Source organism: Vombatus ursinus, unplaced genomic scaffold (genome assembly GCF_900497805.2).
Source record: "Vombatus ursinus unplaced genomic scaffold, bare-nosed wombat genome assembly UNPS02007344.1, whole genome shotgun sequence".
Taxonomy (NCBI): domain Eukaryota; kingdom Metazoa; phylum Chordata; class Mammalia; order Diprotodontia; family Vombatidae; genus Vombatus; species Vombatus ursinus.
Window position 1 is genome coordinate 2,623,621 of NW_020947122.1, and position 23,134 is coordinate 2,646,754.

Genomic DNA, 23,134 nt, shown 5'->3' on the forward strand with positions numbered 1-23,134 from the left:
ACTTGTCTCAGATCACACAACCGGTAAGGGGCAGAGCTGATTCAATGCTCATTCAAGCATTTTGACTCCACGTCCAATGTTCTCTCCACTACCTCCACACTACCTAGCCATGAACAAGTTCAGAAATGAGGTCTTTGCATTTTCATTCATCACAAGACATTTGCACTCCTGATTAGCAATCATTGTTTCTTGTGGTTTGCCTGAAGGTCAGAGATCAGGAATTTCCTTATCGGAGAAACTTGGCCCGAGTCATCGTGAATGTAGAAGATGCCAATGATCATAGTCCCTATTTCACTAGCCCACTGTACGAAGCATCTGTATTTGAATCTGCAGCCTTGGGATCGGCCGTTCTGCAAGTGACTGCTCTGGATAAAGACCGAGGGGAAAATGCAGAGCTTCTGTACACCATAGAAGCAGGTGAGAACTGATTCTAGGATCAAACTGCGGCTCTGATGTCTGGGGTGAACAGTGGCGAGTATTCATGTCCAAGTTAATGTATCTTCAGATAGCCACAGAAAATCCCTAAATTCATCCTCTGACCAGTTTGATCCAATCCAACAAATATTTATTAAGCACCTGCTCTGTGTGAGGTGTGAGAGGATAAATAGAAAGACAAAACCAGGGACCCTACTTTCTCCTGGGAAAATACAATATGCATATAATATATTGTCTTCTTTCTTGAATAACATGATATTTCTTGAATGAATACCTAGTGATTCAGGAGTGCATAGAGTAAAAACAGTTGCTAACATTTCATCCAACCTTCATGTTTTTCTTGAATGGAGAAGATACAGAAAAGGTGTACAAAAGTCAAAGTCTTTTTTACCTTCAAGTAACCAGGTCAAAGACTGGATCCATAGTAAACAGAGTATCACTACATATGACAGCTGTGAATGCCTTCTGTACACTGACCCTTAGGAGGCTTTGTTTAGTTGAATGTGGTCAGAACGTAGTTCTTATAAACTCCCACTACCCCAAAGGCCAAGACTACTGCAATACATCAGAGTTAGTCCAGTAGTGGAAGGAGTTAGGGGGTATGGAGCCTGGAGCCTTCTTGGGTTTTCAGATAAATACAGGATATTAGTCTCCCAGGCAGCCAATTTAATCCCTCTCCCATATGTGTGTATATATATATATATATATATATATACACACACACACACACACACACACGTACATATATATGTACACACATACATACATATACATATATAATTAGCCTTACTTCCATAAGATAAAACTGATGGCTTAAAGATTAGAAACCAAAATCATTTTTTTGACAAAAGAGATGAAATGGCCGTGGCTCGAGTGGTCTCACAAAGCAAAAATGACAGTCTTCTTTTCCCTGCTATATTTTTCCTTAGATTTTTCTGTCTCTTTTTTCCCTTAAATATTCAAACCACATATTTTCTGAAATGTTCTGTAACATTATGTCTGTTACAGACGATGCCAAATGCGATCTCTTTTCCTGCCAGTGGCAGGGAGGTTTCTTTCCTTTAATTTAAGTGTGAAGTACTTCCATGAGTGGTTACAATTCAAATATGAATGTTTCAGTGACAGCTTTGGACTAGAAAATATTAGGGAAGGGGAAAAAAAAACACAGCTTCCTTGAAAAGAGACTCTTAATCATCATATCATAAGGGAAAAGTGCTTAGTGTGTTAAGTACCAAATTGTGTTTGATGTGTTATTAAGCTCTTTCTAAAGAGCACCAACTACACTGAGGGCCTAGGGTGTGCCCTCTAATAATATACCTCAAGTTAGGTTTAGATAGAAACCTTAGAAGTCACCTAGGCCAGCCTCTTGCTTCAAATAGGAAACCCTTCTATATGTTGGTCACATATCTTTTCATCTCCGGCCCCTAGCACAGTGCCTGACACATAGTAAGTCCTTAATTATTGATTGATTGATTGGTTGATGAATTAATTGATTGATTCAACTCCTACTTCATACTTGAAAAAGAAAGGAACTTTTTCCTTTAAAACTTTTATTGAAATCTTTTGTTTTTACATAATTTTCCTTTCCAAATATGTTGTTCCCCAAAGAGCCATCCCTTGTAATGAATAAAAAAATGGTGGGGAAAGCCTGCTTCATCCTTCCAATGATATCTTAAAACTCACTGCCTGGAGTCCATCCCATCTTGGGACAGATCTAGTTGTTCGAAAGTCCTTCCTTCTTTTTCACTGTGGTCAACCTCCTTGTAACTCCCATCCATTGGTCCTAAATCTGAAGCTACCCAGAACAAAACTAATTCGTCTTTGTGACAACACCTTAGGCATTGGAAGGTAGCTATCTTGTGTCCCCACTCTCCGCTATTCAAGTCTTTACTTCAATGAGTGCGAAATACCCCTCCTCTTTTGTCCAGTGCTCATATTGCAGCATTTGTTTCCCCTCACCATCCTAGGTCACCTGGATCTGTTACAGCCTATCAGATGCTTTTCATAATATCATGCCCAGCACTCCTCAGGGTTTTACCGTATTTTCTGTTTTCCACTATGAAGAGAAATTATTCCTTTCTCCGTGCTGAAATACAAACGTATCTTACAAAATGTTTTTAACGATAATAACCATTTATATAGCATTGTAAGGTTTGCAGAGCACTTTACGTATATTATCTCATTTGATCCTCATAACAACCCTGTAAGATAGTAGCTGTTACTCCCATTTTACAGAAGAAGAGTCTGAGGCTAGAAAAGGTTACATGATTTGTCCAAGGTCACACAGTAACTACGTGTCTGACATAGGATTTTAACTCAGGTCTTTTTGGCTCCCAAGTGCAAGGTTCCATCCATTAAACCAAGATACCTCTTTTGGCCTGTGTCTGTGATTTCACTAGTGTAGGAAACCTCAAGGTTCCATCCATTAAACCAAGATACCTCTTTTGGCCTGTGTCTGTGATTTCACTAGTGTAGGAAACCTCCCAATGACGCAATTTCCTCAGCTAGATAGGTAGTGTTGCTTAGTGGACAGAGAGCCACCCTGTGAGTCAGATGACATGAGTTCAAATGCTGACTCTGTCACATACTGACAGCATAATCCTGGGCAAGTCACTTAACCTCTTAGCTCCCCCAGGGCAACTCCCTAAGACAATAAGTTACATAGAAATAAGTAGAGCAAATTACAGATTATTAAGAAATTGAACATTTGAAAGTGTACATATGACATGTATCCTTGACTGTGTAGTAAAGATGACAATCTAGCTTTGTTTTGGACTGAAAAATAAGAACTCACTCATGTAGAGGGCCTGATGATCTAAAGTGCACTTTCTAGGCCTGAGTCAAATGGTTTCCATATACTAAATGTTCTCTGCTATGGAAAATAAGGATGTCTGACTTGGAAATAGAGCTTAGACGAACACTGCTGGCTAGGGACAAAAGAAAATCTCAATAAATGCTTTAGTCATTATGCGTTTATTTAGGAAAATAAAACTTTTTTTTCTACTCAGTAAGTCTCTACCTAGAAGATTCAGTGACTTAGCTATTCATTTTTATAGCCAGACCCATTTTGTTATCTGCCCTCTGTAGTCTTGAGCCTGCCTTAATGGTTTTGACATTTAGTAAATCATCTATATGTCTCCCATCATGCACTACCTCAGAAGGAGTAAGAAATATTTAAACTACTAAGAAGAGTAAATTTTAATTTAAAGAATCCAGGTCTGTGAGCAAACAGGTTGTTAGAGAAATGGGAGAATGCCTGATAAGAGAAGGGAGGGAAAACACATCACTAGAGATGCTTCATCCCACCAGCTACCTTTTTCAAGATGTATGGCACCCACCCCCCCTTCATTACACACTCCTGGTTTTATCTTCCATACTATAGTTCCTCTGTCTTTCATCTGAATCTCTGTCTGCTTTCTGAACTTCAAACCAGTGTTTGTTTCAAAGCTCTGAATTTTCACAATATAATTGTTGACAGCTTTTTCAACTCTAAATATGTCAAAATGTGGCCTCTGCTTTCTCTGATCCGTGAATGCTCTGACTCAAAGATGCCAATGTTAATTACTGAATTCAGATTGTACACATTTTCATCATTCACAACAAATCCTTTCAACACTTATAGGGTTGGAACACCGCAGGTCAGAGCAATGTTCTCATTTCTTTATTTAATTTTTGGGTTGGGTTGGAGTAAGCCTTAACAATGTATGTAACATGCTATGACTTAAAGTCATTTCTTGACAGTTCAAGTAACCTGAACATAACTAGTTACGCAAATGAAAGGTTTATCCATGAAAAAATGCATCAAAGTCTAGGTAGGGGAAAAAAAAAAAACCTGCCTGATTCACTTTGTAGAATGTTTTCATTTGGAATGTGAAAAAAAAAATCATCCTTGTGATGTTCTGTGAGTACTCATTAACATATACTATATTCATATTTTAAATGAAGGTATTTTTCTCCCTGTTTCATATATATGTTCTGTGCCCGAACTATACCTTTCCACAGAAGGATAGAGAGGAAAGAAAATCTTAATCAATCCTACCAGAAAATCACTACCTTCAACTCATTATATCGTTTAGTTCAAATGTGCCTAGTACACCAGTTTCTTTAGCCCATGATGGAAAAACCTGTCTATTTGTTTAATCCCAGGCTGACAATTATAATATGGGAAACTCAAGATAAATTACAAATAATCAAAGAAGCACCTCTCATTTACATTAAGATCAAAATAAGTGAGTTCAAAAATCTTCTTTTGGTTTATTCTGTTATCCTAAGCTATCTTTTAAGGAAATGGTATTCAGAAAAAAATGTTTTTTGAAACAAGTGTAAATAGCTTTTTTTTTTCAATTTTTATGTTTTAGGCAACACTGGAAACACATTTAAGATTGAACCCATCTTGGGCATCATTACCGTATCAAAAGAACCAGATATGACAACAATGGGACAGTTCGTTTTGTCCATAAAAGTCACCGATCAGGGCTCTCCACCAATGTCTGCTACTGCCATTGTCCGCATCTCTGTCACCATGTCAGATAATTCTAACCCCAAGTTCACTCAGAAAGAATACCAAGCAGAAGTGAATGAAAATGTCGACATTGGGACATCAGTCATTTTAATCTCTGCCATCAGTCAATCTACACTCATTTATGAAGTCAAAGATGGAAATATTGAAGGGGCCTTTACCATAAACCCATATTCTGGTGTGATAACTAATCAAAAGGCCCTTGATTATGAACACATTTCCTCTTATCAACTCACCATCCAAGCCACCAACATGGCAGGGATGGCATCCAATGCCACGGTTAATATTCAGATTGTTGATGAAAATGACAATCCCCCCATTTTCCTTTTTTCTGAGTACTCAGGCAGCCTCAGTGAGGTTGCGCCAGTAAACAGCATCGTCCGTAGCTCAGGTAACAATCCATTGGTGATTCGAGCCACAGATGCTGATAGTAATCAGAATGCTTTGCTAGTTTATCAAATTGTTGAGTCCACTGCTAAGAAGTTTTTCACTGTGGATTCCAGCACGGGTGCCATCAGAACAATCGCCAGCTTGGATCATGAAACCATTGCCCATTTCCATTTTCATGTTCATGTGAGAGACAGTGGTAATCCCCAGCTGACTGCAGAAAGCCCAGCTGAGGTCAATATCGAGGTGACAGATGTGAATGATAACCCTCCAGTTTTCACTCAGGCAGTATTTGAGACAGTCTTACTTCTACCCACTTATGTTGGGGTGGAGATTCTGAAAGTCCAAGCAACAGATCCTGACTCAGAAGTACCAGCTGAACTAACATACAGTCTGATGGAAGGCAGCTTGGACTATTTTTTAATTGATTCCAATAGTGGGGTGCTCTCCATAAAAAACAGCAGCCTTTCCAAAGATCATTATATGCTTATAGTCAGAGTGTCAGATGGTAAGTTTTATGGTACTGCTATGGTGACCATCATGGTAAAAGAAGCCATGGACAGTGGTCTCCATTTCACACAGAGTTTTTACTTTGCTTCAATCTCAGAGAATAGTACCAACATCACCAAAGTAGCCATTGTTAATGCAATTGGAAATCGCCTTAATGAACCTTTAATATATAGCATATTGAATCCAGGAAACAAGTTCAAAATAAAATCTACCTCTGGGGTCATCCAGACAACTGGTGTCCCCTTTGACCGTGAAGAACAAGAGTTGTATGAGTTGGTGGTAGAAGCCAGTCGTGAGTTAGACCATCTGCGTGTGGCCAGGGTAGTCGTCAGAGTAAACATTGAAGATATCAATGACAACTCTCCAGTTTTTGTAGGGCTGCCTTACTATGCTGCTGTGCAAGTTGATGCCGAACCTGGGACTCTCATCTACTGGGTAACTGCTCTTGACAGAGACAAAGGTGCCAATGGCGAAGTGACCTATACCCTCCAAGAGGACTATGGCCACTTTGAAATTAACCCAGAATCAGGAAGTGTTTTTTTAAAAGAAGCATTCAATTCTGACTTATCTAACATTGAGTATGTAGTTATCATCCTAGCCAAAGATGGCGGAAAGCCCGCATTGTCTGCATCAGTGGAGCTTCCTATCACTATTGTCAACAAAGCAATGCCTGTATTTGATAAGCCTTTTTATACAACTTCTGTCAATGAGGATGTAGAAATGCATACTCCCATTCTTAGCATCAATGCAACCAGCCCAGAAGGACAAGGCATCATTTACATCATTGTTGATGGGGATCCTTACAACCAATTTAACATTGACTTTGACACTGGAGTTCTGAATGTCATTAGCCCATTAGACTATGAAGTAACACCTGTTTTTAAATTGACAGTGAGAGCCAGTGATGCTCTCACTGGTGCAAGGGCTGAGGTCACTGTCGACTTGTTAGTTAATGATGTAAATGATAATCCCCCCATTTTTGATCAACCCACTTACAACGCAACTTTATCTGAAGCCTCTCTCATTGGGACACCTGTTTTGCAAGTGGTAGCCTCTGACGCAGATTCAGAAAGCAATAGAGTTGTACAATATCAAATCGTCCAGGACACCTATAATAGTACTGATTATTTTCACATAGATAGCACAAGTGGCTTAATCTTGACAGCCCGCATGTTAGACCATGAATCAGTACAACAATCCACTTTAAAAGTCAGGGCAACAGATAATGGATTCCCGCCAATGAGCAGCGAGGTACTCGTTAATATTTATGTGACTGACATGAATGACAACCCTCCAGTATTTAACCAGCTGATTTATGAATCCTATGTGAGTGAGTTAGCTCCACGGGGCCATTTTGTGACCTGTGTACAAGCTTCCGATGCTGACAGCTCTGATTTTGACCGGTTAGAATATAGCATTTTATCTGGGAACGACCGAACAAGTTTTCTAATGGATAGCAAGAGCGGTGTCATCACCCTGTCCAACCACCGGAAACAGAGAATGGAGCCTCTGTATAGTTTGAACGTATCTGTCTCTGATGGACTGTTCACCAGCACAGCACAGGTGCATATCAGGATACTTGGTGCTAACTTATACAGTCCAGCCTTTTCACAAAGCACCTATGTTGCCGAAGTGAGAGAGAATGCTGCTCCAGGAACAAAGGTAATTCATGTTAGAGCAACAGATGGGGATCCAGGAACGTATGGGCAAATCAGCTATGCTATCATCAACGACTTTGCTAAGGACCGATTCCTGATAGACAACAATGGGCAAGTCATAACAACAGAAAGACTGGATCGGGAAAGCCCAATGGAAGGAGACATTAGTATTTTTTTGAGGGCCCTGGACGGTGGAGGGAGAACAACTTTCTGTACTGTGAGGGTGATTGTTGTGGATGAAAATGATAATGCTCCCCAATTTTTGACAGTCGAATATAGAGCTAGTGTCAGAGCTGATGTTGGAAGAGGTCACTTGGTAACCCAGGTTCAGGCCATTGATCCTGATGATGGAGTGAATTCAAGGATTACTTATTCACTGTATAGCGAAGCCTCTGTCTCAGTAGCAGATCTTCTTGAAATTGACCCTGACAATGGCTGGATGGTCACGAAGAGTAATTTTCACCAGTTGAAAAACACCGTCTTGTCATTTTTTGTCAAAGCAGTTGATGGTGGTATTCCTGTAAAGCACTCCCTCATTCCTGTCTATATTCACGTCTTGCCTCCTGAAATACTCTTACCCTCCTTTACCCAGCCCCAGTATTCATTCGCCATTCCAGAAGATACTGTCATTGGAAGCACAGTGGATACTCTCAGGATTTTGCCAAGTCAGAATGTTGTATTTAGCACAGTTAATGGTGAACGGCCTGAAAATAACAAAGGTGGGGTCTTCATCATAGAACAGGACACTGGTACCATCAAACTGGACAAGCGACTTGACCGTGAAATGACCCCTGCTTTTCACTTTAAGGTTGCAGCCACCATCCCTTTGGACAAGGTGGATATTGTGTTTACCGTTGACATAGAGATCAAGGTATTAGATCTAAATGATAATAAACCATTCTTTGATGCTACAAGCTATGAAGCCATCATAATGGAGGGAATGCCTGTGGGCACCAGGCTCATTCAAGTGAAGGCTGTTGATAGAGATTGGGGTGCCAATGGACAGGTCACTTATACCCTCCACTCTGATTCCAGTCCAGAAAAGATAATGGAAGTGTTCAGTATTGACAGTAACACAGGCTGGATCAGCACCTTGAAAGACTTGGACCATGAGAGAGATCCCACATTCACTTTCTCAGTGGTAGCGTCTGACCTTGGAGAAGCTTTCTCTCTCTCTTCCACAATCCTGGTCTCTGTCACCGTGACAGATATAAATGACAATGCACCTGTCTTTGGGCATGAAGTGTACCGAGAGCATGTGAAAGAGAGTGACCCCCCAGGTGAAGTTGTAGCAGTCCTCAGCACATGGGATGAAGACACATCTGACATTAATCAGCAAGTGAGCTATCATATTACAGGTCAGTCCCCTGTTTCTATTACTTGTGTAGCCGTCTGAAAAAAAAGTAAAGTTGGGGTAGGGGGGAGAGACATGGAGAGCTCAGTTCAAACATTTCTTAAATTCCTACTAAGTACAGAAACTCTATGCTGACTGCTGGGGAGATGAATTTCAGCAAAACGGGCCCTGCCCTCAGGAAAAATTTACATTTTAGAGGTGAGGAGATTAGCTTTGTAAAAGGGCTACTAGAACTTGAAATTATCTGTCTTCTGAATATGCTTTTTATTTTCCTCACAGGTTATGTATGGTTAATAACTTGCCTGCTTAGAGTGAATTTGTTATAGTTTTTTGTTTTGTTTTGAAAAGGAAAAGGGAGAGTTTAAAGAAAGAAAACTGGAACCCATATACACATACTCATACACCCCCAAATTTCCCAGATTAATGTATGGTACTGTTCAAATGGTTTGGCATGAAAACCAGATCAGCACAGAATAATTCTCAGCTGGAGGAAATAAACACTGTCTTTTGAAGAGAAACTTTTATAGTGGTTTGTCAATAAATTTTCTCACCACTCAGAGTTCAATGAAAAATGAATTGTCTCATCCCAAGGAGGCTTTTCTGTTGAGAGTAAAAAACACAAACACTAGTGTTTGGCCTGCAGTAGGGGGCTAAGATTAAAGAGGACCAGGAAAGGCTTCTTGTAGAAGATGCGACTTTAGTTGAGACCCGAAGGAAGCCAGGAGCCAGAGAGGAGGGGAAAGTATTCTAAGCATGAGGGACAGCCAGTGAAAAACCCTCAGTCAAGAGATAGAGTGTTTTGCTTAACAGCAAAGAGGCCACTGTCACCAGCTCATAGAGTAGGTGAAGGAGAATAAGGTGTAAGAAGACTAGAAAAATAGGTAGCACAAATATCCCCATTTTATAAGCTTCTCATAAGTGACTTGCCCATAGTTTCACAACTAGCAAGAGAGGAAGGATTTAAATTCAGAACTTTTGATTCCAAGTCAGGAACTTTATCCATTATACCAGCGGTTCTCAGTATTTTTGGTCTCAGGGCCCCTTTACACTCTTAAAAAAATTGTTGAGGGGGCCAGGTAGGTGGTGAATTAGAGCACTAGCCCTCGAGTTAGAAGGACTTTCAGTTCAAATCCGGCCTCAGACACTTAATAGTTGTGTGACTCTGGGCAAATCTGATTGCATCCCCTCTCAAAAAAAAAAATATTGAGGACTCCAAAGAGCTTTTGTTCTTTGTGGATTATAAATATCAAAATTTACTGTATTAGAAATTAAATCTGATACATTTAAAAAAAAACAAGCCATTACATTGTAACATAAAAAATTATGAAAAGAAAACTGTATTTTCCAAAACAAAAAAAATTCAGTGAGAAAAGTGACATTGTTTTATATGATTTTACAAATCTCTTTAATGTCTGACTTAATAGAAAGCAGCTGGATTCTTATATCTGCTTCTGCATTCAGTCTGTTACAATAGGTTGTTTTGGTTGAGGTGTATGAGGAAAATCCAGCCTCACACAGATATGTAGCTGGAAAAGGGAGGAACATTTAAAATAGGCAAATAATATCTTAGTATTATTATGAAAATAGTTTTGATCTCCCAGACCCCGTAAAAGGATCTCAGGGACCCAGGAGTCCCTGGACCACACTTTGAGAACCATTGCACTACCTGCCTTTCCTGATCAGAGCATTATTAGATTAGCAAACGGGTATAGCTAATGAAGGGACAGTTGCCAGGAGAAAAGGAACCTTAATGAATGGTGAACAGTCCTCCTAAAAATTGTTTTGAGGGTTTTCAGGTCAATATTTTGATGTTGTGACATTCAAAGGCAAGACTTAGGAAAAGTGACAGAAGATTTTAAAGAATCCATCAATACTTGTAGTCAGGTGGCTTCCTTTTAGAAAAACTGCATTATTCAGAGAGAAAAAGGAATTAATTAGACTGCCCATAGGACATGGAATCTGCTTAACTATGTTAGTGGAAAAGTTAATTAATCACTACTGAATAAGAGCTGCAGCAGGGCATACATATGAGCACTAGCCAAAGGTACCTTTCATTTCAGCATTTTCCTTCTTTTTGCTTTCATGAAACTTTTCCCTACAATGTTTGCTGTTTAAATCTCATTATGCATTTTATACTTTATCACATACTGTCAGCCCTCCATCTGCAAAATGTACATTTCTGCAGTAGAGGAATGAAGGATAATAGGAAGGAAGAGAAGAGACATGCGAATCATCTTTGATTTATATGTTTTCGTTTTTATTACAGAAACCTTGTAGACATTCTGAGGAACTCTTTCTTATTAGGAAGACTGGAGTTTAAATGTACCTTTCTAATTATTTATGCACTTTCCCTGAAATCCCAGTGATTTAAAGGGCCCATACACTATCTCATCAACTCTACACGAGTGGGGAGCACACAGTAGCTTAAAGCAACAATTACTATTGGCAATGCCAACCGACTTGACGTTAATTAGATTTCACTTTTCCTTCTTACATAGCAGTTGGTTGCGTACAACTTGGCCATAATGCTCCAGATTAACAAAAGATTGTTAATCATTTTAGATAGCAAAAAATCAGTTGCAACCTGTACAGAAACAATTTAGTGCAATAGAACAGGTTAAATTTGTGCGTGTCAAAATAATCAGTGGTAGCATAATTAGATTTTAACGGATGGTGGAGGGTTTATCAGTTCATCCTAATCTTCCCCAGAGGAATGTGGGGCCCACACCTTTTGTCAACAGTTTCTCTGAGTGGTTAAAAGTATTGTCTATGTCTCCCTCACCAGAGGAACACCATTTGACCCATGACGTAAATATGCGTCAAGGTCACAAATTAGAACTCCCTTTCTGGACTTTCACTTTCCCTCCCTCAGGTGTTCTGCTAGATAAGAATATGTTCTCTGACTTCCTGTCTTTTAAGATCCCTGGAGGAAAAGGTGAGGTCTCTCCTGTTTTCCAGTGAGGCCAAAATCCCTGGCAGATGTTAACTTAATTCAATTTAACAAGCATTTAGTAAGGACCTGCTCTGTGCCAAGCACTGTGGTGGGCGTTAGAGGGTACAAAAGCAAAAATGAGAACAGTTCCTGTCCTTAAGCCTACCCTCCTGGGGAGAGGTAGCACATATATAGGAAAGTAAATGTAGATTATATGCAGAAAAATAAATACATAGTGCTTCCTTCCACCACCATAGACCTTGAGAGGATGAGCCTTTACAATAAATAGCACAGGATTCCAAGAGGCAGAAGTAGAGAGGGGAGGAAGTATGGAGGACAGGTTCAAAGGCAAGTTGAGGAGTATCCCGTGTTTGGCTGGGATACGGAGTGCATGAATGCAAGTGATACAAAATGAGGCTATAAAGATAGTTAGGAACCAAATTGAGAAAGGCTTTAAATGCCAGAGGAGTCGTCTTTTTCTCCAAGAGGCATTAGGAGGCCACTGAAGCTTCTTGAGCAGGTGAATGGCATGGACAGACTGTTAACCGAAGACCACACCCAACATCTTCACCTATTTTAATTGCACTTTGTCATCCTAGGGGATGGGAGGGTAGAGATGGCAGTCCCTTTTTCATTTTCTTTTTTGCTGCTCTTCTTTCTCTACTTTTATCATCACAAAGTTAAATGATGTGGAGTAGTCCTATTGTCAGGTTCAGCTTCAGCACATTCCAGTGCAAACAGAAAGCTGTTCTGTCCCTTCTCTGCATTCTTCTCTTAGTTTTTACTCACTGATAAATTTGATCTAATTGCAGTCAGTCAATAAACATTTATTAAGCACCTACTAATTACAGTGCTTTTCTCTGAAGGGCTTCTTCAATGACCCTTTTGTTAGGGCTTTTTAAATATTAATGTATCTTTGTGTCTTAAAAAACTTAAAAAAAAATAAAATAAAAAAGACCGACTCTATTCCTGGTTAAGAACAGCACAGCTGTATGATAAACCTTCATTACAAGATACCTTAATAGAACTCACTGCCATTGCTTGATTACATAATCAACAGCTAATGAAATTGTCTTGGTAACAAGAGCTATGGCATATTACATCCTCTCCTGAGACTAAGTGGAAAGACAGTCAGTTGTATGGTTCTAAGAAGACTATTGATTGTTCACAGTTTGAATTTGATTGTCCTTCAGGGAAACCAAACAAGAGATCATCTCAAACTCCTCTGAATGGATTTTGTTTTCTCTGGAAGTTATTTGTTTCCACATGGGGCATATAAATGTCATGCTTTGCTGCAAGAGAATCAGATGGATTTAGGATTTTTGAGTGGTTGTCATTTTTTAGTATCCTGGACTATCGAGTTTGAGAAGGAAGTGAGACCAGCTTCTTGTTCCTTTCCCAGTAGCTTTAGTATAGAAGGCATTTTTTTTCAGAAACTTAAGGAGATCGATTTCTTCTCTGACTGTAGGAGGGAATCCCAGAGGAAGATTTGCCCTGGGCCTGGTGCAAAATGAATGGAAGGTTTATGTAAAGCGACCCCTTGATCGAGAAGAACAAGATGTTTACTTCCTGAACATCACTGCCACAGATGGGCTTTTTGTCACTCAGGCTATGGTAGAAGTCACTGTCACTGATGTGAATGACAACAGTCCATTGTGTGACCAGGTGAGTCAGATGCTTCTCATCTTTTTTCTCACTAATCTGTGCTTTCCTCTTGTTGACTTTTAAGGGACGTCATTTCATTTCTTTCCTGTAGGGAACAATAGTACGTACTTCCTGGCTTGCTTCAAGCCTTAAATGAGATAATATTTATAAAGTGCTTTGTAATCCTTAAAGCATTTCATAAATGCTGAGTAGTGGTAGTAGTAATAGAAGCAGTAGTAGCAGCAGTGGCAGTAGTAGCAGTAGTAGCAGCAGTAACAACAGCAGTAGTAGTAGTAGTAGTAGTGATGGTGGTAGTAGTGGTAGTAGTAGTGATGGTAGTGGTAGTAGTAGTAGTAATAGAATAGATACATCTAAAGTATAGCCATAAAAATGGCCTGCCTTATCTCAAATTGAGACCCTTTGAGATTTTTACCAAATAAAAAAAAATTCTACTTAACTAACACATGTAAAGAAAAAGAACTACCTGTTCATCAATCTAATGCTCATGTGTATATGACTGACAGGTAGGTAGGTAGCTCAGAAGATGGAGTACCGAGTCTGGAGTCAAAAAGACCTGAGTTCAAATCCAACCCCAACCACTTCCTTGCTGTGTGACCCTAGGCAAGTCATTTAACCTCTCTTTGCCTTAATTCACTGGAAAAGAAAATAGCAAACCACTCCAATATCTTTGCCACGAAGACTCCACGGGATCACAAGAGTTGGACATGAGTGAGCAGCAACAACCTGGCTGACACTAGGTGTCATGCTGACAGGCTTGGATCCTTTAGTAATTGTAATTAAAATGGAATGCCATTAATTAGATAATTTAACTCGTGTGGCCTTGCACACAAAGATTTCTGATGATCTACTCATTTGGAAAATGTGAATGTCCTCTTAATGCAATGACTCAGCTCAATGCCTTCTTATGTTTAGTAAGATTATCATTTGCTAGCCACTTAATAGATTTTAGAATAAAGTGATCCAGACGTGAAAGGGCCATGAGTGGTCAGAATGGATTCCTAATCAGCCAAAATGTCACAGAAGAAGTGTAGACTTTAAAACTTGGGATTTAGTCGCAATCCTATCACCTACTAGCTAGGAAACCTTGAAAATAATTCGCTTCCCTCCTTGGGTTCCAGTTGCCTCATTTAAATCCAAGTTGCAAAATCCTATCCCCATTACACTAGACATTTCTGTGATTCCCGAAAATCAAATCACCATTTCCATGTTGTTTCCCAGCACAGAACAGAAGCATGGCATAATAGATAGAATACTGTACCTGAAGTCAGGAAAACCTGGGTATAAAGCCTTCCTCAGACTCAGACTAGCTGTGTGGCTCTGGGCAGGCCATTTAAGCTCTCTTAGTCTAGGTTGTCTCATCTATAAAATAGCAATGATACAGGGTTATAGTGGGATCAAATGAGATAATTTATAAGGCTTTGTAAACCTTAACGTGCACTGTCTGTCTCTGTCTCTCTCTCTCTCTGTTTCTGTCTGTCCATCTGTCTCTCTCTCTCTCTGCTTGTATGGATCTAGATAGAGATATATACATTTTTTAATTTATATATGTATGTGTGTATGGATATATGTGTATATATAATTCTGGTGTTCTACAGCTTAGAATTCATCTGTGACATTTGTATGACTATTTAAATGGGAAAAAATAGGTAGAAACTAAATTATCTGCATCTGCTTTGTTTTGTTTTTTTCCCTGTCCCTCCTCAGAAGTGTTTGCTTCTGATTACTCCCTTTCTCAGTCTGTCCTCCCCTCTATCATCTCCCCGCTCTCTTATCCCCTTCTCCCCTGTTTTCCTGTAGGTAAGATAGATTTCCAAACCCAATTGTGTATGATATTCCCTCCTTAAGCCAAATCCTATGAGAATAAGATTCACTCATTCCCTCTCACCTTCCCCCGTTTCCCCTCCACTGAAAGAACCTTTTTTTTCTGTTTTATGTGAGATAATTTACCCCATTCTACCTCTCCCTTTCTCCTTCTCCTAGTATAATCCTCTCTCACCCCTTCATCTTCATCTCACCCTGTGCCCTCTATCTATCTATCTATCTATCTATCTATCTGTCTGTCTGTCTGTCTGTCTGTCTGTCTGTCTGTCTGTCTGTCTGTCTATCTATCTATCTATCTATCTATCTATCTATCTATCTCTGTGTGTGTGTGTATTTTTTTTCCCTCCAGCTACCCTAATACTAACAAAGGTCTCATGAGTTACAAATAACCATCTTTCCATGAAGGAATATAAACAGTTCAACCTTAATAAGTCCCTTATGATTTCTCTTTCCTGTTTACCTCTTCATGCTTCTCTTGAATCTTATATTTGAAAGTCGAATTTTCTATTCAGCTCTGGTCTTTTCATCGAGTGCTTGAAAGTCCTCTATTTCGCTGATTTTTCATTTTTTCCCTTGAAGGATTATACTCAGTTTTGCTGGGTAGGTGATTCTTGGTTGTAATCCTATCTCCTTTGCCCTCCAGAATATTATATTCTAAGCCCTTTGGTCCCTTAATGTAGAAACTGCTAAATCTTGTGTTATCTTGATTGTGTTTTCACAATACTTGGAATTGTTTCTTTCTGGCTGCTTGCAATATTTTCTCCTTGACCTGGGAACTCTGGAGTTTGGTTACAACATTTCTAGGAGTTTTCTTTTGGGGATCTTTTTCAGGAGGTGATCGGTGGATTTTTTCCAGTTCTATTTTACCCTCTGGTTCTAGAATATCAGGACAGTTTTCCTTGATAATTTCTTAAAAGATGATATCTAGGCTCACGTGGCTTTCAGATAATCCAATAATTTTTAAATTATCTCTCTTGGATCTATTTTCCAGGTCAGTTGTTTTCCAATGAGATATTTCACATTGTCTTCTATTTTTTTATTCTTTTGGTTTTGTTTTACAATGTCTTGATTTCTCATAAAGTCATTAGCTTCCATTTGCTCCATTATAATTTTTAAGGAAGTATTTTCTTCAGTGAGCTTTTGGACTTCCTTTTCCATTTGGCCAATTCTGCTTTTGAAGGCATTCTTTTCCTAATTGGCTTTTTTGGACCTCTTTTGCCATTTGGGTTAGGCTGTTTTTTAAGGTGTTATTTTCTTCAGTATTTTTCTGGGTCTCCTTTAGCAAGCTGTTGGCTTGTTTCATGATTTTCTTGCATCATTCTCATTTCTCTTCCCTGTTTTTCCTCTACTTCTCTTACTTGTTTCTCAAAATCCTTTCTGAGCTTTTCCATTTTCTGGGACCAATTCATAGTTTTCTTGGGGACATTGGATATAGGAGCTTTGGCTTTGTTGTCTTCTTCTGGTTGTATGTTTTGATCTTCTTTGTCACCAAAGAAAGATTCTATGGTTTGACTTTATTTGCACAGTTTGCTCACATTCCCAGCCAATTACTTGAGTTCTAAACTCTTTGTTAAGGTAGGGGTCTGCTTCCAGTATGGAGAATGTACTGTCCCAAGCTTTGGGGGTTTTGTACAGTTATTTTCAGAAATACTTCTAGGGATCTGTAAATTTTCAGTCCTTCCAAGGTGGTACAATCAAGGGCGAGGTGTGTACTCCTTTCCTGACCTGTGGTCTGGTCTGTCGGTGACCACAAGCCTGTTTTCTACGTTGGAAGTGTGAGGAGGATTTCCTCCCCACCACCACTACAAATTCCTCCACACCAACACTCCTCTTCACCCCAGGACCACTACCCAGAACTGTGACCCAGATCCAAGCATGGGCAAAGCAAGAGAGTCCTGCCTCAGTGCCAGCAAAGATAGCCCTGCAATCTCCCTCTGATCAGCCACTTAATTCCCCTTCAGTCTGTGGATCGAGAGCTCCAGAAGCAGCCGCCCCCTCGGGGCTACGCCAGGACTGGGACAATCTTCTCTCTCACCACAATCACAGACTTTTCCTACTGACCTTCTAAGTTGTCTTTGGCATTTGTGAGTTGAGAAGTCTGGAAACTGCCACAGCTGCCTGTGATTCAGTCCCCTGAGGCCTGCTCTAGGTTTTCTGAGGCCTGGTCTTTGCCTGTGCACCCACGCTGAAATGCAGTCCTCTCCCAGCCTGGCGCAATAGACCTTTCCAATCAACTATCCAGGTTGTCTTGGGCTGGAAATTTGTTTCACACTGTCTTTTTGTGGGTTCTGCTGCTCTAGAATTTGTTTAGAGCCATTTTTACAGGTATTTGGAGGGGTTTGGGGGACAGCTCAGGCAAGTCACTGCTTTTGCTTCACCATCTTGGCTCTTTTTATGATTTAAAAAAAAATCCACACTAACCCAAATCTACAAATACTTAAAAACATTTTTTTCTCCTTTGTCTAGGTTGCATACACAGCTTTGTTTCCAGAAGACATTCCATCAAATAAAATCATCCTTAAGATCAGTGCCAAGGATGCTGACATTGGGCCCAATGGAGACATTAGATACTCACTCTATGGCTCTGGAAACAACAAATTTTTCTTAGATCCAGAAAGTGGTAAGGTTTTGTGTGTTCTTTGGTGAAATGACAGTTTTGATTCCTAGGTACAAATGCAACTGAATCTTATCCCCCTAGCTCTGGTGTGCTTTTTAGATGATAAAATTACTAGTAGGTGACTAACCAGCCCTGCAGATTACACGAGTGCCTCATTGTACTCTAATAGGATCTACTTATTGATATCTAGGCTTAAAGTTCATAATAGATTACATTTATGTTACATTCTTGGTTACAAGTTGCTTTGCATACATATCCTCATATCCTGTTTAGAGGGTTTATATGAATATAGGAAAGGCAGAATCATCTCGTTTTAATAGTTTTGCCTACGTTACAATCTTACCCCATGGCACTAGAGAAGTGGCTCCTGGGTAGTTTACTTTAGCCACAAAAAAATTGTTTTTGACCGGAAATCTTATACTGTCCCTGTGTTTATCAATATCTTCCCCCCCCCATTAGGCATTTCCAATTACTATGCTTTTTTACCTCTCAGTAAGCTATAAGAAGACAATTACTTTCAGTCAATCAGGTTTTTAATTTTATTGATATAATTTGTTTTAATATAACCTTCATTTCCAAACCTATCTCTTCCCATTTCCTTTACATGATGAAATTGTTCCTTATAACAAAGAATAGAAGAGAGAGGGGATAAAAAAGTGGTTCAGCAAATCCAACCAGGACCTTGTCTGAGTTTGACAGTATATGCACTGTTCCACGTCCATAGTCCCCCACCTCTGCAGAAAAGGGAGGAAGGTGAATTTTCTCATCTCTTTTCAGAAGTCAGATTTTCTCATTATAATTATACAGCATTCAGTTTCCCTTTTTTGTTGTTGTTTCTTTTTTTCCATTGATAGGGTTGTACTCATAGTGTATATTATTTGCCTGGTTCTTCTTACTTAACTCCTTCAGCAAATAATTCTTAGGATCTGTGTCCTACCCCCCGTAAAAAAAAAAAAGGTAAATATCAAGGAATGGTGGAATTGAAACCCTTTTATGTTTACTTTATGATTTCTCACTATTATTACTATTTGATTTTCATTAGACTTTCTTTCTTTTTAGGCCATGGCCTTATATTCATGGCTAGGTAAAATATTCAAAGTAAAAGGATATGAAATTTAAGTTACATGTCCATAGTGAGGGCAGGAGCTAATGGAAATAATGCCTCTCTTCTTTGTATAAGTTCACAAAGACAGGCACTGTAGCCTAAGAAACAGAAGTTTGATCCTGAAGTCAGGAAGGCTTCCCTGGATTTCAGGTCCTGTCTCTGACACACCAATTGTATGAACATGACAAAGTCATTTAACCCCTTGTTACTTCAAACATTTGGTTTGGGTCAAAGTCATCAAGCATTTATTAAGCACCTACTCTATATTAGACATGGTGTCAGTCAGTCAATAAAGATTTATTAAGTGCCTCCCGTGGGCCAGACTCCATGCCAAGTTCTGGGCACTGTGCTAACTCTCCATGAGCTTATATTCTCAGACTGTAAAGTTACAGAGTTACTGATCTACATTATTTAAGAAAATTTCTCAATGTCATTGAGATCATAGGTCCAGACCTTCTCCCCATTGCAGCCACCAACATTTATAAACCACTTTCCTCCCAAAAAGATATTTTTATGTAACCCCATTTTACAGATGAGGAAACAAACACAGGTAAGTTTGATGACTTGCCCTCAGTCATGCAGCTAGTAAAAGTCAGAGATGTGATTCCAACCTTAGCCTCCTAACTCAAGTCAACAAGCATTTATTAAGTGCTTACTATATACCAGGCACTGTGCTAAGAGATTGAAAGAAAGACAAGAAACAGTTCTTGGTCTCAGGGAGCTCAAAATCTAATGAAAACCTAACAAAATGTGTGAAGAAGAACTGTATTTTCCAAATTTCTATTACTGTTGATTTTGTTGAGCAGATATTTTTTTGCCCATGATGGGACCCAGCTCATAGGGGACACATTGACATAGCCACATCAGCAGTAGGCTCTTACTGGCCTAAGATGTAAAAATTTTGAGCTGTTTACATGGCAAGATGCAAACAGTTTACTAGCCTTTGTTTTCACCTTCTATGAATTGTCACCACCATGCGTTTTATTTTATTCAAGGCTGTTACTATGCCAGTTCCTCTATCTGGTGATATTTAAAAAATACCTTCTCTCATCTCATAGGATCTCCTCTGTTAATGACAGTAGTTAAGCTGATGTCATCCTCAGTTTTTTGCTTTTTCCCTGTGGTTGAGAAGGAAGGAAGGAGAGAGGAAAGAAATAAGAAAAGGTTAGGAAGGAGGGAGGGAAAGAGAGAAAGGAAGGAAGAAGGAAGGAAAAGGAAAATAAAACTGATTTATTATCATTTTATCAATTTATTATTGTTTACAATGTGCCAGGTAACTGTACTAAGGGACAAAAAGATTGTAGCTGGGGACATAGAACTCTTGTAGATCCCTAGGATGGGTTTGGGGTCAGGTTTTCATTAGTGAACTGTGCTGCTTATACTGCTTTGCTGCTGTTTGTGACCAGACCTTGGTGCTGAGAAACCTAAAGATGCATTATGTTCCCCCAAGTTGCCAAAGGAAACAATCCCAGGTGCTGTGCTTTTGGCCATGTGCGGGTTTAGTTACACACTTTTGAAGGACATGCAGATGTGTTTGCTGTATTTCAAGAGGCCCTTGTGCTTTCCTGGTTGGTGAAAGAGAAGCAATAAGGAGACTGTTCTCTTGTGCCCCATCAGCCCTCTAAAGCAGGGATTCTCAACCTGTTTTTAGTCACCATGGTCCTCTTTGTCAGTCTGGTGAAACCTATGAACTCTTCAAAATATTGTTTTTTAAATGCGTAAAATAAAATACATGGGATTATAAATCAAAACAATAACATATTGAAATAGTTATCAAAATATTAAGAAAAAGCAATTCTCACACCCCAAGTTAAGAAACCCATACTCTAGGGTTACCTACTCTTTATGAATCTTGCATATATCTATTTATGTGCATTTTGTTTCCCCAAGGTGAGCTCCTTAAGGACAGGGACTGTTTTTTGTCTTGCTTTGTATTCTCAGAACTTAACCCAGTGCCTGGAATATAGTAAGTAGTTAATAAATATCTTTTGATTGATTGAATGATACACTCTGTATTGGTGGATCCATATAATATAGTTTCTGAATTCTGAAATTTTTTTGCAATTTATTATTTTTTTTGTTTGTTTGTTTATTATTTTTCTCAGGTGAATTAAAAACCCTGGCCCTTTTAGACCGAGAAAAAGTTCCTGTGTACAACCTGATTGCCAGGGCAACAGATGGGGGTGGCAGGTTCTGTCAGTCAGACATCCGCCTGATTCTTGAAGATGTTAATGATAACCCCCCCATATTTTCATCTGACCATTACAACGCTTGTATCTATGAGAACACAGCCACCAAAGCCTTGTTAACAAGAGTGCAAGCCATGGATCCTGATTTGGGTAAGCCGAGAACACAGACACATCCTGATGATCCCTTTGGACAACTCGTCTTCTTGGTTGGGTGGCCATTCCTTTGCCATGTTCCTGTCAGAACTTATGCATGTAAAGGCCCAAATTTTCCTTTCAGCTTATGTACTTCATGTGTCTATTATAACTCACCAAGTCTCCTTCTCTGCTCTTTCTTTCTGGTAAGTACTTTAAAGGGAGCACATTAAGAGTTCGTTTACCTTCCTACAGAGTTATTTTTTTGTTTGTTTTTTGTTTGTTTGTTTGTTTTCCCATATAAAGGTAACCATTTCCCTATTTTTCTGGGTCTCCTGAATGTAGTTAAGATTCATCGTGCAGCAGGGAAAATTCATTTCCATTTCGATAAAGAATTCCATCACATGCCACAGTTGAGAAATGACAATTGCAATTTATTGTGCTGCCCTTTAGTGCAAAGAACAATTACTAAATGCATTGTCGGCCCAATGCTGTCTTTCTGACAGCCATTTTCCAAAGCGTTTTGGTCACGTATGAAGTGACATTATGGGGAATGGGGGAGAATTAGAATTGGAAGTTACCAATGAAGTTTGTATTAAAACCCACTTTACATTATGAGATGGTGAACTCTGAAAGATGTGAATTAATTGCTAGGTAATCCTTCTGAGGATACATAAGTTATTGGGGTGACTGCATGATGGAATATAAATATGAAAGGGCATATAGACATCCTTTTGGTTCTGCATTTTAAGAGCTGTAAATCAAAGGATTGCAGGATGATGGGGGTGTGTCTGATGTGCTAAATAGACATTTATGTAATTCAGTGTCTCATTGCTCTAATTCTGGATTGAAAGGAAATTTATTGGACTAATGGAAGAGTAAATATAGAATAAATAATTGTAAGCAGATTTGAAGTCCAAGACTTCTGCAGATTTCTCCTTTGTGAAGTCATTGATTGTGTCTAGAATTGTAGCTGTAAGCTCAGTTGCCATATTTGATTTTGGAAGGTTAAAAAGGTCTTTTACATTATATGGCTTATTCCGTAATGTGTATGTAGTATCTTGGGATAGTGAAGACCTGTGATTTCATTAGCATAGGAAATGCTTATTAAGTAAAATCTCTCTAATCTGTGCATGTCAGCCTGAGCTCTGCAATTTAACATCCTAGAGAGTGGCCTTGGGTGCTGAGAGTAAAGTGACTTGCCAGGGATTACTCAGCTAGTTAAGTATCTGAAGTCAGATTTGAACTCAGGTCTCCTTGACTCCAAGCCCAAGGATCTATTCACTGTGCCATCTAGCTGCCCCCCTATAGATTATAGATTTAAAGTTAGAGTTCATCAAGTCCGACTGCCTCATTTCACAGATGCAGAAACTGAGGCCCAGAGAGATCAAATGACCTATCCACAGTCACTCAGCTAGTAAATTTCTGAGGTAGGAGTTGATCCCAGGTCTTCCTGACTCTCCATTCCCTCGATCTCCTTAATACTATGCTGCCTCCCATTAGCCAGCTAGATTAAGGAAAGGTTTTACTTTCCTTCAAATGGAGATAATACATACATGGATGAATTCAGTTATCATTGAAATAATTAAGAAAAGAAAAATTTCCACCTTTGAGGATTTGGTTGGCTCATTCTAGATACCTAAAGAGTGGTACAAATAGGCAGCTAAGACAATAAAGGAATTAGACTTGTTTACTTGGCCCCAGTAGACAAAACTGGGAGCAACATACAAATTTAGCTTTGACTTTGGGAAAACTTCAACGAGTGGAAATAGAGCTATCTTCAGGTGAAATAATAATAATAATAACAACA

At 39.2% G+C, this 23,134-nt stretch overlaps 1 protein-coding gene across 2 annotated transcripts in view; it reads left to right on the top strand.

Moving 5' to 3' along the window:
- The window catches only part of FAT3 (FAT atypical cadherin 3), a 544,819-nt gene that overhangs the window by 433,778 nt on the left and 87,907 nt on the right, over positions 1–23,134 (top strand). For both annotated transcript variants that reach the window (XM_027849349.1, XM_027849350.1), the window contains exons 8-12: positions 207–417; positions 4,794–8,867; positions 13,264–13,460; positions 17,748–17,901; positions 21,109–21,342. In XM_027849349.1, the coding sequence (XP_027705150.1) occupies positions 207–417; positions 4,794–8,867; positions 13,264–13,460; positions 17,748–17,901; positions 21,109–21,342 (4,870 nt within the window). The remainder of the gene's footprint in view (positions 1–206; positions 418–4,793; positions 8,868–13,263; positions 13,461–17,747; positions 17,902–21,108; positions 21,343–23,134) is intronic.